The following is a 13,714-nucleotide window of genomic DNA, read 5'->3' as shown; positions in this document are numbered from 1 at the left end:
GTGGATGACCTCACTTCCAATTCCAGCCCTTAAAACCGCCATCTTACCTCCACTTCTGGTTCTGTTTTGGACTCTGTCTTGTACAAAACTCAGCTCTTTCAAACCTTTTTGCAGCCAGGATCATATTATACGGGGGGCTGCCCCAAACCTTTGTGACTGTCTGGAGTCAATTTGTTACAATGCATATGTTTTCCCTTCCCTGCTCGCAGTGACTGCTGTGGAAGAAGTTTACCTGAAACCAACATTCAGTATGATAGAACCCATTTTACATTTTAACTTAAATGTTTAAAGAAATGTCTAAATGCTAAGGAAACTTAATTTTAATGAAAAAAAGTATACCCTGATTTATTGAATAATTAAAAAATATACTTAAAACTGCCCTATTCACAAAACAAGTTACAAGAAACCACACCATACAGATGAAAGGGTTATATTTATGGGATGTGCAATGAAATTAATAGGACATATTATAAAAAGGATATGGGTACATACAGGCAGTGGGCATAGCGATTAAGGCTTTGTATCTCAAACCCTGACATTGTAGGATCATATACTAATGACACTGTGTGACCAGGAGCAAGTCACTTTATCCATCTCTGCTCCAACTGGAATAAACAGAAGAAATGTAACCAACTGTACATCTCAAATGTTGCAAGTCACCTTGGATAAAGGTGTGAGCTAAATAATAGATAACAATAATAATAATAGATAAAAACATAGCCTGCTCCAATTTAAGTATCCCAAACATTCTCGGTGTCCCAAAAACCACAATTGTTAAGCCACTGTGGAAGATTTTTTTTATTACTTATAAATAATCCTACAGTTAAAAAAACATGATCTTAAAGTAAAACAATGCATGATACGACTGTGGAGAAGTTAAACCTCACAAAAAAAAAAATACAATTTCACCAAGCACAGAATTTCATTACAGACGTATTTAGTTCATGTTATCACAATTAGCAGAGTAATACGACATATTAAATTTTTAAAAATTTGTTAATGTTGAAAATTAAAAAGCATGAAATCTAATATTAAAACTTCATCAATGTTTAGACTCGTTTAGATATTTGCAATGTGTAGTGTGCTTAACTATTAAATAGGAGTGTGCTTAAACAAAATGAGTTGAATTCACAATGGAACAAATAAATAATAAGCAGAAAACAATTAAATACTACTTCGGATAATTGAGCAATGGCAAAAAAAAAATTCCCAAAGAAATTAACTCCTCAAAAATTTTCTCATGTATCTGATCTTGTAATATGCCTGGAAAGCTTACCTGGGGATTATCCATGTACCAGACCAAGCTTCCATCCTGAGTATCCAGGATAAAATACCGACGTAGAAACTTTCCACTATTCTCATTTTCTTCAATGTCTAAAAAACCACAGATGCGATTCTGCCGATCCACATAAGGCATTTCTGTTATTGCACATTACACTATGAAGAAAAATAAAGTAAAAAAATTCAGCAAAGAGAAAAACATATTTAAACATTCAATTTTTAGAAAAAGTTTATTAACACAGATATCCATCTATCTATATGGAGTGAATAATGAACACAAAGAAAACTTTAATGATTCTGTCTTGTTATACAAAGATACACATATATAAATATACAAATACAAAACACAAACAAACATGCTGTGTTTGTTTAAGTATATACACACACATACAGTATACATATATACACATATGCATATACATATATACATACATATAAATATATATAAATATATTTAGATATAATACACTACCATGGCTGTCCGTTTGTCTGTCCAGGATTTTAAATCACCTTTAGCTCGCAAACCGTTTCACCTATTAACCAGAAATTTGGTACACATACAATACGTGATGTCTACTATTTGCTTTCAGGGTGGAAATTGACCTCCAAGTTTATTCCTCTTTTAATTTTTATTTTACTGTAGAATCAACTCTTGGCAGCGACCAGCAGAGCGGCCGTGCGGCGCATGCACACGGGCGCCGTTATCATTCCCTACCACCTTTGCCGTTACTTCCTCTACCTCTTCATATCTTAAATCATTCTTGAGGCAGATTGAAGACTTAAGTGCCAGCTTAAGTGAAAAATTAAGAAAAACATACTAAGTAACTGCAACACATACACTGACTTAATCGGTTTTAATGCAAAAAGATGCAGACGAAAGAAGAGAAGTGGGCCGCTAGGATGGAGTAAACAAGAGCTGCAAAGGAAGCAGCAAACGCATCAACCTCTGAGCAAATAAATGCTACACGTACAGAGAAAGAGTAGGAATACTAAGAATGCTCAAGTCAAGTGTATTCACTGCATGTTATCATGTAGTGCACCGTTTCTGGTATATACTATCGGAGATGGCTGGGGTGGCGACCCGGCCGGGATGCCTAGGAAAACCGGAGGAGGGCTTACGCCTTCCCCAGACCATGTGGCGGCGACCGCCCTGGTTCCTTTGGGGGCAATGGGTACAGAGCTTAGAAGCTCAACCCTGTAGGGACCCGTGGTCACCGCCAGGGGGTGCCCCTGTGCCTTTGGAGCCCTGGACCTCCGAACTTCCATCACACCCAGAAGTGCCGGGGGGAAGACGACTGGGGACGCGCAGAGTGCTTCCGGGTATGCAGCCGGCACTTCCGTCACACTGGGGGCATGTCAGTGGGAGATTGCCGGGAAGCACCTGGAGCACATCTGGGTATGTATAAAAGGGGTTGCCTCCCTTCATACGATGGCAAGAGTCGGGAGTGGAGTGGACGGAGCTCTGGAGGAGAGAAAGAGGCGGGCAGAAGAAGTGAGGCACTGTGTTGTGGCCAGGACTTTTGGGTTTGTGTGGCACTTTTGTAAATATGGCACTTCGTAATAAATGTGTTGTGGGTGACATTGACGTGTCTGCCTGTCTGTGGCCGGGCCTGAGAGTCGTGTACTCTTTACATTGTAGATATATATGTAGATATATATATATATATATATATAATTCTTCCACATTTTTTCATTGTAATGTTTCATTTACTGTTTCTTATAGTAAGATATTGTGTATATTGGAAATTAATAAAGAATATTATAGGTATTGAGTATATATTAGTATATTATATATATATTTCAGCCCTCTAAAACCATTCCAATTCTCATGCGGCCATTTGGAAAAATAATTGCCAACCCCTGCCCTAGAAGCTGAAGTGGAAAAGGGGGAAACAGTCCACCACAAGGCACAGTTACACACACACAACTCATATTACACTAATTCTCTGTTGCTTCTCATGATATGTGTTGGTACAGAAAATTTATTGTTATTTGTTGTGATAATTCTATACTTAAAGGTTTTTGTCAAGCACCATGTTATTTTTCATGCTGTTAGAAGTTCAGTACAAATAAATTGCTTAACCCGTTATGCAAGAAGATTTTTATGGCATTATTGCAAATAAATTACATACCCCAAAAATAAACGGCTACTACTCTGTTAAAGGAGCCACAAATGACTGAAGAGTACACAGTACAACAGTTCAAAAATGTTCCAAAATTTAAAACAATGTTATTGATATGATTAAAACACTTTGTTTACACCAAAACCATCTAAATAAAAAAAACAACAAATGTGTACTTTAGGGATTTCTCTCCAAAAAACAAGAAAAAGCATTTTACAGTACATAACCAAGACATATTATAATGCACAACACTGGAATAAAGATTGTGCACCAATCTGCCAGCTATCATTGTACCAACAGCTATCATTGTACCAAGTTTCGATGTACAGTAGTATCGATAGCACTGCAAAATTATACTGTTTGGCACAAAGTAACTGCATATACACACACACACACACATATATATATATATATATATATATATTCCCTGCAATCCAATTCACAATGGAGAAAGAAATTAACCGACACATCAGCTTTCTTTACATCTACATCAAAAGAAATAATGACGCCACCCTGACCACTAGTGTTTACCGTAAAGAATGCTACGCAGACAAGATATTACACTTCGCCAGCAACCACCCAGTATCTCATAAACGGAGCTATGTTAAAACTCTGTTCAGAAGAGTCCACACCCATTGTAATACGAAGGAAAAAAAAATGAAAGAGAGACGCTATCTCTTCCACCTTTTCACTTAAAACGGATACTCAAAAACATTCATTAACCGAAGCCTACACAGAAGACGCCAAAAAACTCAGCAAACAATTGACTTAAATCAGAACCCCCACCCCGCCTGGCACTCACTCCCTTATCATCACAATGTGTCTGAAGGTTCAGCACAATTCCTGGCCAAGTCAGGTGTCAGAATAGCACACAAACAAACAAACAATCTGCGCATGGTCCTCTTTAATGCTAAAAACAAGAAATATACAGCAGAAACACGAAACGCAGTGTACAGCATTCCATGCAGTTCGTGCTCAGTGGAATACATTGGACAAACTTCAAAAAGAATCTCAACACGTATACAGGAGCACCGCAATACCGTCAGAAGAAATGACTCACTATCATTGATCTATACGCATACAAAATCAACAGGACATACATTTAATTGGGAAAATATACAAGTAAAATTTAAAGCCAATACTAAAAGTGCCAGAGAGCTTGCTGAATCCTGGTAATCAAATTAGAACGCCATCAACAGACACTTGGACATATATCCAGCATATGCAAACTTAAGAAGAACTTATCTACAGTATTCTAATAAAAGGCAAAGCTCTCACTGACTCACTCCTAATTCTTCAACTTCCCGTGTAGGTAGAATTCTGAAATTTGGCATGCTCATTCCTTACGGCTTACTTACAAAAGTTAAGCAGGTTTCATTTCGAAATTCTACCCGTAACGGTCATAATGGTCAACAATGTCTGCCATGTTGAACTTTCTTATTTATAGCCCCATCTTAACGAAATTTGGTAGGCGGTTTCCCTGCGCTAACCAAAACCAATGTACATACTTATTTGGGTGGTATGACGCCACTGCCGGCTGCCAAATTGAACTTTTCAACGGTCTTTGTTACTTATGGGCCCATCTTCAAGATATTTGGTACTCCGGTTCCCAAAGCTAACTGAATCCTACTTACGTTCATATATACGTACATAGCCTGCAGCTCAGTCACCGTGTCAGACAGCGTTGGGTCCCCCATCCCAACGCCTCCCACGTTGTCGGAGGCCTGCCTATATATGGCCCTGCGTCGCTCCGGTCTTTACATTCCCTTCTTTGCTTGGCCATGGGATTCACGTCTCCCTGCTGATAACTACAGCCTTTTTATTTAATCCATGGCTTCTCCGCTGTTTTATTGTTCGTTTATTACGATTATAGTTATTGTTTAGGTATTTTAGACTTACTTTACATTGTTCAGGTACCCATTATCTTTATCATTCCAACCGTAACCCCATTAACATGTCTATCGAGGTGATCACCATTGATCAAAGAACTGTCACTTACCGAGTGGTTTCCATGCCCGGAGATGGCACCTACCTTTTCCATTCTCTGTGTTACATATTGCATGGCCATATCAGCATCACTCTCTCTCTCTCTCATTTCTCCTAGGGCACGAAGTAGAAAATGGCCGACAGTGGGGTAACTCGCGTTGAAGTCGTAATTGAGGAACTCCAAGCACTTGATGAAAAGATTCAGAAACTCCTGTCCCGACGGAAATACCTGAGAAATCTGAAGGCCCGGCTGTTGGATAAACCGTCCTTGCCATCTGGAACCGGCGAAACATCAACCCCGCGTTGTGCCGACCTCACCCCCGCGTCTCGTAGGAGCGACGCCGCTGCTGACCTCGGTGGATTTCAGCTATGCAGGCGGGGGTTCAAGGCCAGAGCACCTCCATCGGCACAGGCGAGCATTTTATCTCAGAACCGGTTTGACCCTCTCCGCGTCCCCATTTCGCCTTCAGCACCTGGTGATGTATTAGTGGTAGGTGATTCCATCGTTAGAAACCTTAATGTCGCATGCCCTAATGCAAAATCGTTTGTTTCTTGTTTTCCCGGTGCTCGTGTCCGAGATGTAATGAAACGTGCGCCAGCAGTCTACGAGAAACACAAGGAGAGGGCAGTTGGATCAATCGACTTGCATGCCGCGTAAACGATATAAGGCACCGACAATCAGAAATCCTGAAGGCTGACTTCGCAGCTCTGATTAGAGACACGAAGGAGAGGACCCCATCGGCAAAGATCTTCGTTTGGTCCACTACCTCTCGTCAGACGATCCAACGAGTACTACAGTCGTCTGCTAGGGTTGAACAACTGGCTACAGGGTTTCTGCAAGAAGAAGGATGTCGGTTTCATCAACAATTGGAATCTCTTTTGGAAAGGCGCGTCTCTTCAAGCGTGATGGCCTGCATCCGAACAGTTTCGCGCCGGGTCCTCTCCGAAAACATATCGAAGGTAATTCGTTTTCTTGACTATCTATCTCTGCTCTTAACCCCTTCCGAAATAATACTGCTGTGCCAGGACATGATGAATGTTTAATAGAGTCTTCCGTTAAAGTTCACACCATTAATACTGTAATAAGCAATCTCAATGCACGTAGAAAACCTAGGAAATACGGCATAAACTCCAATAATCTAATTAAAATCACTATTTTAGAGGAACAATGTATTAAAACTATAAAACAGATCACAGATTAAACAAAAATATACACAGAGCGCTAATAATAATAATTTAGTTCCTATTCCAAATAACAATAACGCACATAGTACTCATCTCTGCACCTCCAAACATTAAATATGGCACTATTAAATGTCAGAGCTTTAACTAACAAAACGTTTTTATCAACGATCTTATTAGTGATAAAAAATAGATCTTATTGCACTAAATGAAACATGGCTGAATTCAGATGCGCGTCAGTTTTAATCGAATCTGCCTCCGGATTACAGTTTTACTCATTCAAACCGCCAGGGAAAAAGGGGGGGCGGATTGGCTAACATTTACTCGAGCCGATTAAAATGTAAAGATGTCAGTTTTGGTAAGTTCAAGTCCTTTGAGTATCTCGCCGTTGTTATTCATGGAGATTCTCAAGTTCTAGTACTATCCGTGTATAGACCTCCTAAATATAACGCGCTTTTTGAGGAATTCTCTGACTTAATGTCAATTTTAATTACTAACTATGACACACTCCTAATAGTTGGCGACTTTAATTTTCATATAGATAATCAGTGTGATCTAAAAGTAAAAGAATTTATGAACCTCCTGGATTCTTTTGATTTGAGACAACTCATAAATCAGCCTACACATAAAGCAGGTCATACATTAGACTTAGTGATTACTAAAGGACTGAAAGTTGATATAAAACAGATCATTGATATTGGTCTATCAGACCATTTTCTTCTACTTTTAATATAGAAATAATGATAAAAACACTCATGAGAAGCATATTGTTAAAAACGCTTCTTTGATTCGCAGCAGCTTTAAAACTTACAAACATTTTAAGCAATCAGTCCGTTTATAGTGCCAGCTATAATAGCGAGGACAATGTAAATAGTAAGGTGGAAAGATTTAATTCTAAAGTGAGAGCTGCTGTTGACATAGTTGCACCTGAAAAGACAGTGAAAAAATCTTCTAGCATTGTATACCATGGAAGACCCAAAGAGTGTCTGATTTAAAGAGAACATGCCGTAGAGCTGAGCGTCAATGGAGGAAGACTAAACTTACTATCCACCACGAAATATTAAAAGTCAAAATAACAGAATACAATAACACTGTCCGTCTTGAGAGACGCTGCTATTTCTCAAGATTATAAATAACAATGCTAGTAATCCTAGAGTCTTATTTTCAACAATTGATCACCTACTAAACCCAGGTAGCTCAAAGGAATGCCTCCTAAGTGCTTCCAGTGAAACCTGTGAGGCTGTCGCTGTATTTTCAATCAAAAATTAATGATATTAGAAATAACATAGTATATCTCCCCAACACTAAGGATCCCCTAAACCCCAACATCCTGTTATAAACAAATTAAACTCTTTCACTAGGATAGATTTACCTGATTTACAAAAATAATATCTCAATTAAAACCCTCCACCTCGTCCTTGACCCGATACCAACAAGGTTTTTCAAAGAAGTATCAGGCGTGCTAATTGATAATGTTCTTGACATAGTAAATTCGTCACTAGATACTGGGGTCTTCCCAGACTGTCTTAAGACTGCTGTAGTTAAACCCCTACTTAAGAAACATAATCTTGACCCTCGCTCTTGAAAATTTTAGACCCATCTCTAACCTGCCTTCTTAAGTAAAGTTCTAGAGAAGGCAGTCATTATGCAGTTAAATGACCACCTAAATAAACATGCTATTCTTGATAAATTTCAGTCAGGTTTTAGAACAAATCACAGCACAGAAACTGCACTCGTTAAAGTAGTAAATGACTTGCGGGTAAATGCAGACAGAGGCCATTTATCTGTTCTCATCCTCTTAGATCTGAGTGCTGCATTTGACACCATTGATCACAACATTCTTAGAAATCGCCTTAGTCAATGGGTGGGCCTCTCTGGCAGTGTCTTAAATTGGTTTGAATCCTACCTGACAGGGAGAAAATATTTTGTTAGTTGTGGGAATTACAACTCAAGACACATGATATCCAATATGGTGTTCCACAAGGCTCTATCCTGGGTCCGCTGTTATTCTCAATCTACATGCTTCCGTTAGGTCAGATTATCTCAGGGCACAACGTGAGCTACCACAGCTATGCTGATGACACACAGCTGTACTTATCAATAGCACCTGATGACCCGATTCTATTGATTCACTAACACAATGTCTGACTAGTATCTCAGAATGGATGAATAGTAATTTTCTCAAGTTAAATAAAGAGAAAACTGAAATTTTAGTGATCAGCAATAATGGATACAATGAGGCTATTAGAAATAAACTGGATACATTAGGATTAAAAGTCAAGACGGAGGTAAAAAGCTTAGGGGTGATTGTTGACTGTAATCTGAATTTTAAATCACATATTAATCAGATCATTAGGACAGCATTTTTCACTTAAGAAACATAAGTAAAGTTAGACCTCTTATATCACTGAAAGATGCTGAGAAATTAGTTCACGCGTTTGTTTTCAGTCGACTAGATTACTGTAATGCACTCCTCTCAGGACTACCCAAAAAGATATAAATCGTTTGCAACTAGTGCAGAATGCAGCTGCTAGAATCCTAACTAGGAAAAGAAAATCAGAACACATCACCCAGTTTTGATGTCACTACACTGGTTACCTGTGTCATTCAGAATTGACTTTAAAATTCTGCTTATGGTTTATAAAGCCTTAAATAATCTCGCCCCATCTTATATATCGGAATGTCTGACACCTTATATTCCAAATCGTAACCTCAGATCCTCAAATGAGTGTCTCCTTAGAATTCCAAGAACAAAACTTAAAAGAAGTGGTGAGGCGGCCTTCTGCTGTTATGCACCTAAAATCTGGAATAGCCTGCCAATAGGAATTTGCCAGGCTGATACAGTAGAGCACTTTAAAACACTGCTGAAAACACATTACTTTAACATGGCCTTTTTATAACTTCATTTTAATCGTAATTTAACTTAATCCTGATACTCTGTATGTTCAATTCATCATAACAACTATTCATGGTGGCTCTAAAATCGGTACTGACCCCTACTCTCTTTTCTGTTTCTTTTTCCGGTTTCTTTGTGGTGGTGGCCTGCGCCACCTCCACCTACTCAAAGCTTCATGATGCTCCAACAATGATGGACGGATTAAAAGGAAGAAGTCTACGTGACCATCATCATCATCAAGCCCTTCCGTGAGAACCCTAAATCCAAAGAGGACTGTTTCATTTATGTTAGGTAGAATGCCCAGAGGGGACTGGGCGGTATCATGGTCTGGAATCCCTACAGATTTTATTTTTCTCCAGCCGTCTGGAGTTTTTGTTTTTCTGTCCCCTGGCCATTGAACCTTACTCTTATTCGATGTTAATGTTGATTTATTTTTTATAATTATGTCTTTCATTTTTCTATTCTTTAATATGTAAAGCACTTTGAGCTACTGTTTGTATGAAAATGTGCTATATAAATAAATGTTGTTGTTGTTGTTGTTGTTGATATCCGGAGGAACATTGCGTCATGTATTGAATGACTGGGACAGGTTCAAGGTGTGGACTGATGACGGTACAGGAGATAATTATACTACACAGGAGCACTATAAGAGTTAAAATCATTAAGCCCTTCACCTATGGTTCTGTATGCGAGTTGATGGCTGCCGCTGAATTGTTCGGTTGTCGCTTTCAAGTGTACCGAAATGGCCAAATATTTTACACCTTTTGACAACTGCCAGTGCCTCTTAAACATCTTAGACTCACAGGTGACGATTTCAGTAGTGGACACTTTGATGTTTATGAATGTTTAAACTCTCAAAAGCTGGATGTGAAGTTATTGATGAAACCGGTTGTATGCTTAGAACGCTTGACAGGTGCCGAATGTCACTTCAACACAAGTCCTGCAAATACTGTCATAATTGAAACAAACCATGAAACTCAAACCAATTATGACAGCAGCAATCCAAGCTGTGAGATTTGAAACAAGATTACTGTTCACATGGCCAACTGTAAGTTGCATACTCAAGAGTAAGCTTAGCGCACAGCTTGGTCATATTCCAACCGGAGCGCCGAACTCAAAATGTGGTATACAAAGAGATCCTTAACAAATAATTATTGGTATATTTTCCCTCAGTTTAAAAAGGTTTAATTTTCTTCTTAATAAAAATTTTAATGCAGTACGTCGGCGCTGCAAAGTGCTGGTATTTTGCTAGTGTGTATATATATATATATATATATATATATATACACATACATACATACATACATACATATATATATATATGCTGTGAACTTGGACCCGGACACAGACAGACGGACATCGTTGGCTCCACCACACACTGTTTATTCACAATAATTATTTACAAGATTTACATGCACTACAAGACCCCAGTGCCTTCTGCACCGATTCCCCAAAGTCCAGGGCTCACAGTTCCTGTGCCTTTCTTTCCTGGCCCTCAGTCCTCTCTCAGCTCTGTCCACTTCCACCCGACATCCACTGCTGACTGGAGGGAGGTGGCCCCTTTTATAGGAACCAGGATGGGCTCCAGCTGCTTCCCGGCAATCAGTCTTAGCCACACCCCAGTGTGGCGGAAGTGCCGGCTGCGCTCCCGGAAGCCGCCCGGGTGTCCCCTGTCGTCCTCCCCCCAGCACTTCCTGGTGTGGCGGAAGTGCCGGGCTCCCGGGATAATAAGGCACTGGGGCGCCGCCTGGCGGTGGCCACGGGCCCCTACAGGGCTGGGCTTCCAAGCCCTCTACCCAAGGCCTCCAACATAACCAGGACGGACGCCCCCTCTCGGTCTGGAGGAGGCACAAGCCCTCCTCAGGTCCTCCTGGGCGTCCCGGCCAGGCTCCAGCCCCGACCGGGGACCACACAGGATATACCAGCATCGGTGCGCCGCCTGGCGGTGGCCACGGGTCCCTACAGGGCTGGGCTTCCAAGCCCAACATAACCAGGACGGATACCCCCTCGCGGTTTGGAGGAGGCACAAGCCCTCCTCTCGTCCTCCTGGGCGAGCCCGGCCGGGGACCACAATGCATATACATATATACATATACATATACATATATACACATACATACATACATACACATATATATTAGGCTTGGGCGGTAAAACGGTAATATGGTATCCCGCGGGATCTAAAAATAGCAACGGTGTCAGTTTCAATACCGTTATACCGTCATAAAAACAATGAACTTATATAGGAGACAAGGATTAAATATTAAATATAATTTATTTAATGCCTAAAAATGCGTATGCGATGCGTGGTTGTCATCACGTGACAGCGTGGAGGAGAAAGAGAGAGGTGGGGAAAGATGGCGAGTCGCGCACAAGTGACCTGGTCTCGAAAAGAACACAACTTCTGCAGTTTGGCAGTATTTCGGGTTTCGGCCGAACGAGAAGGGAGAGGCGGTAAATACGGACGAGGCAATTTGCAAATTGTGCAACAAAAGGTGACCGCAGAGATGGAAATACATCGAACCTAAGGTCGCATATACTGAAACCACCATCCACTCACTGCTGCGAGGATGGACCCGAGTTCACTCAGTGCAACAGTTTCAACGCCTCCGATGCAGGACCAACAACATTTAGGTCCACCGCCAGTACGCAGCCGGCGATAATGGGGCCTTCGAAAGCAACAAAGTACAAAAGGGACAGCGTCCGTTGGAAAACCTGTACTGATGCAGTGACAAAATACTTGGCGAAGGAAATGGCCTCTTTCCACACAGTGGAAAAAAGTCCTTTACGGACATGGTAAAGGTCCTAGATGCCCAGTACGAGCTGCCTGGACGGAAATATTTCTCACAAACAGCCGTCCCACATTTATATAGTAAAGTTAGAGACAATGTTCAAGTGCTGCTGTCAGCGCCACACAGTTATTCCTTAACAACTGACATGTGGTCGCCAGTTAACATGACTCCATATATGTCTCTGACTGTCCATACTATTACACCTGACTGGAAACTTGAATCCAAATGCCTCCAAACTACGTATTTTCCTGAGAGTCATACAGCAGACAATCTTGCTGCTGCGCTCAGAGCTGCACTTCAGGAATGGCAACTCGAGAAAAACTTTCAGCCATAACCACTGACAACGCTGCCAACATTCATGCCGCAATCAGGTCCCTGCATTGGCGTGGCTATGCTGCTTCGGTCACAATCTAAACTTGGCTGTCACAAATGGATTGCATGACCAGAGGCAAAAAACCGAGAGCGCCCTCGGACTATGCCGTAATATTGTCGGTCCTTTTCACACAGCTGGCAACGTAAGCATGAACTCCACAAGAAGCAAGTGGACTTGGGACTCCCAAAACATAGTCTCATAACGGTAAGCATAAAGCGTGCAGAGAGTTCCTCAGGGGCAGGGGCTCAAATATAAAAAAGGGATATATATATATATATATATATATATATATATATATATATATATATATATATTATGCTTTGCATCACATAAATTATATTGAAAAGTAGGCTATATTAAAATAGAAAACCATTTTTTCAATTGTAATTTTTTTCCTGTATTTTTTTATCAAGTAAATGCAGGCTTGATGCGCATAAGGGACTTATTTAGCCTGAAATAAATGTGCATGCAAATTTCACCAAGTGGAATAATATACGTTAATGGACTTATTTATTTATGCATTTATTTGTTTATTTAGGCCTATTTATTCATTCATTCGTTTATTAACGAATGAATTGGCCTAAATAAAACGAATTTCGTTAGATAGATAGATAGATAGATAGATACTTTATTTAATCATTTATTCATCATTCATTAATTAATTCATCCATCCATCCGTCGGCAGGACTGCGCAACTCGCTGGGGCTCCAAACTGGCAATGGTGGAGCCGAATCCTCGAGCAGGCCCAAGCGATCAGACCGCCCTGTCTGATGACAGAAGGAGCAGCCTGTCCCTGACCTGGCAGGACATGGACGTCTTGAAAGCTGTTCACGAAGCACTGAAACCAGTCGGTGACTTCACTGATATTTTGTCAGCAGAAAATTATGTGACCAGTTCCTGTATCCTCCCCATACTACAGCTCTGCAGGGACAATGTGTTGGCTGCGTCAGAAAATGACCCCCAGCTAACAAAGTCAATCAAAACTGGAATTCTAACAAAGCTGGAGGCCAAGTATGAATCCAATTCAGTGCGCAAAATATTGCGAAAATGCACTTTCCTTGACCCTCGTTACCGTGGAGGA

At 40.5% G+C, this 13,714-nt stretch overlaps 1 protein-coding gene across 9 annotated transcripts in view; it reads right to left on the bottom strand.

Moving 5' to 3' along the window:
- plekha1b (pleckstrin homology domain containing, family A (phosphoinositide binding specific) member 1b) overlaps positions 1 to 13,714 on the bottom strand; it is a 234,445-nt gene that overhangs the window by 140,346 nt on the left and 80,385 nt on the right. For all 9 annotated transcript variants that reach the window (XM_039769286.1, XM_039769295.1, XM_039769304.1 and 6 more), the window contains exon 2: positions 1,277 to 1,437. In XM_039769286.1, coding sequence (XP_039625220.1) covers positions 1,277 to 1,417 — 141 coding nt within the window. In that variant the 5' untranslated portion in view covers positions 1,418 to 1,437. The remainder of the gene's footprint in view (positions 1 to 1,276; positions 1,438 to 13,714) is intronic.

Source organism: Polypterus senegalus, chromosome 1, assembly GCF_016835505.1.
Source record: "Polypterus senegalus isolate Bchr_013 chromosome 1, ASM1683550v1, whole genome shotgun sequence".
Taxonomy (NCBI): domain Eukaryota; kingdom Metazoa; phylum Chordata; class Cladistia; order Polypteriformes; family Polypteridae; genus Polypterus; species Polypterus senegalus.
Note: the sequence above shows the minus strand (reverse complement) of the source record. Positions and strands in the feature narration are given on the sequence as shown.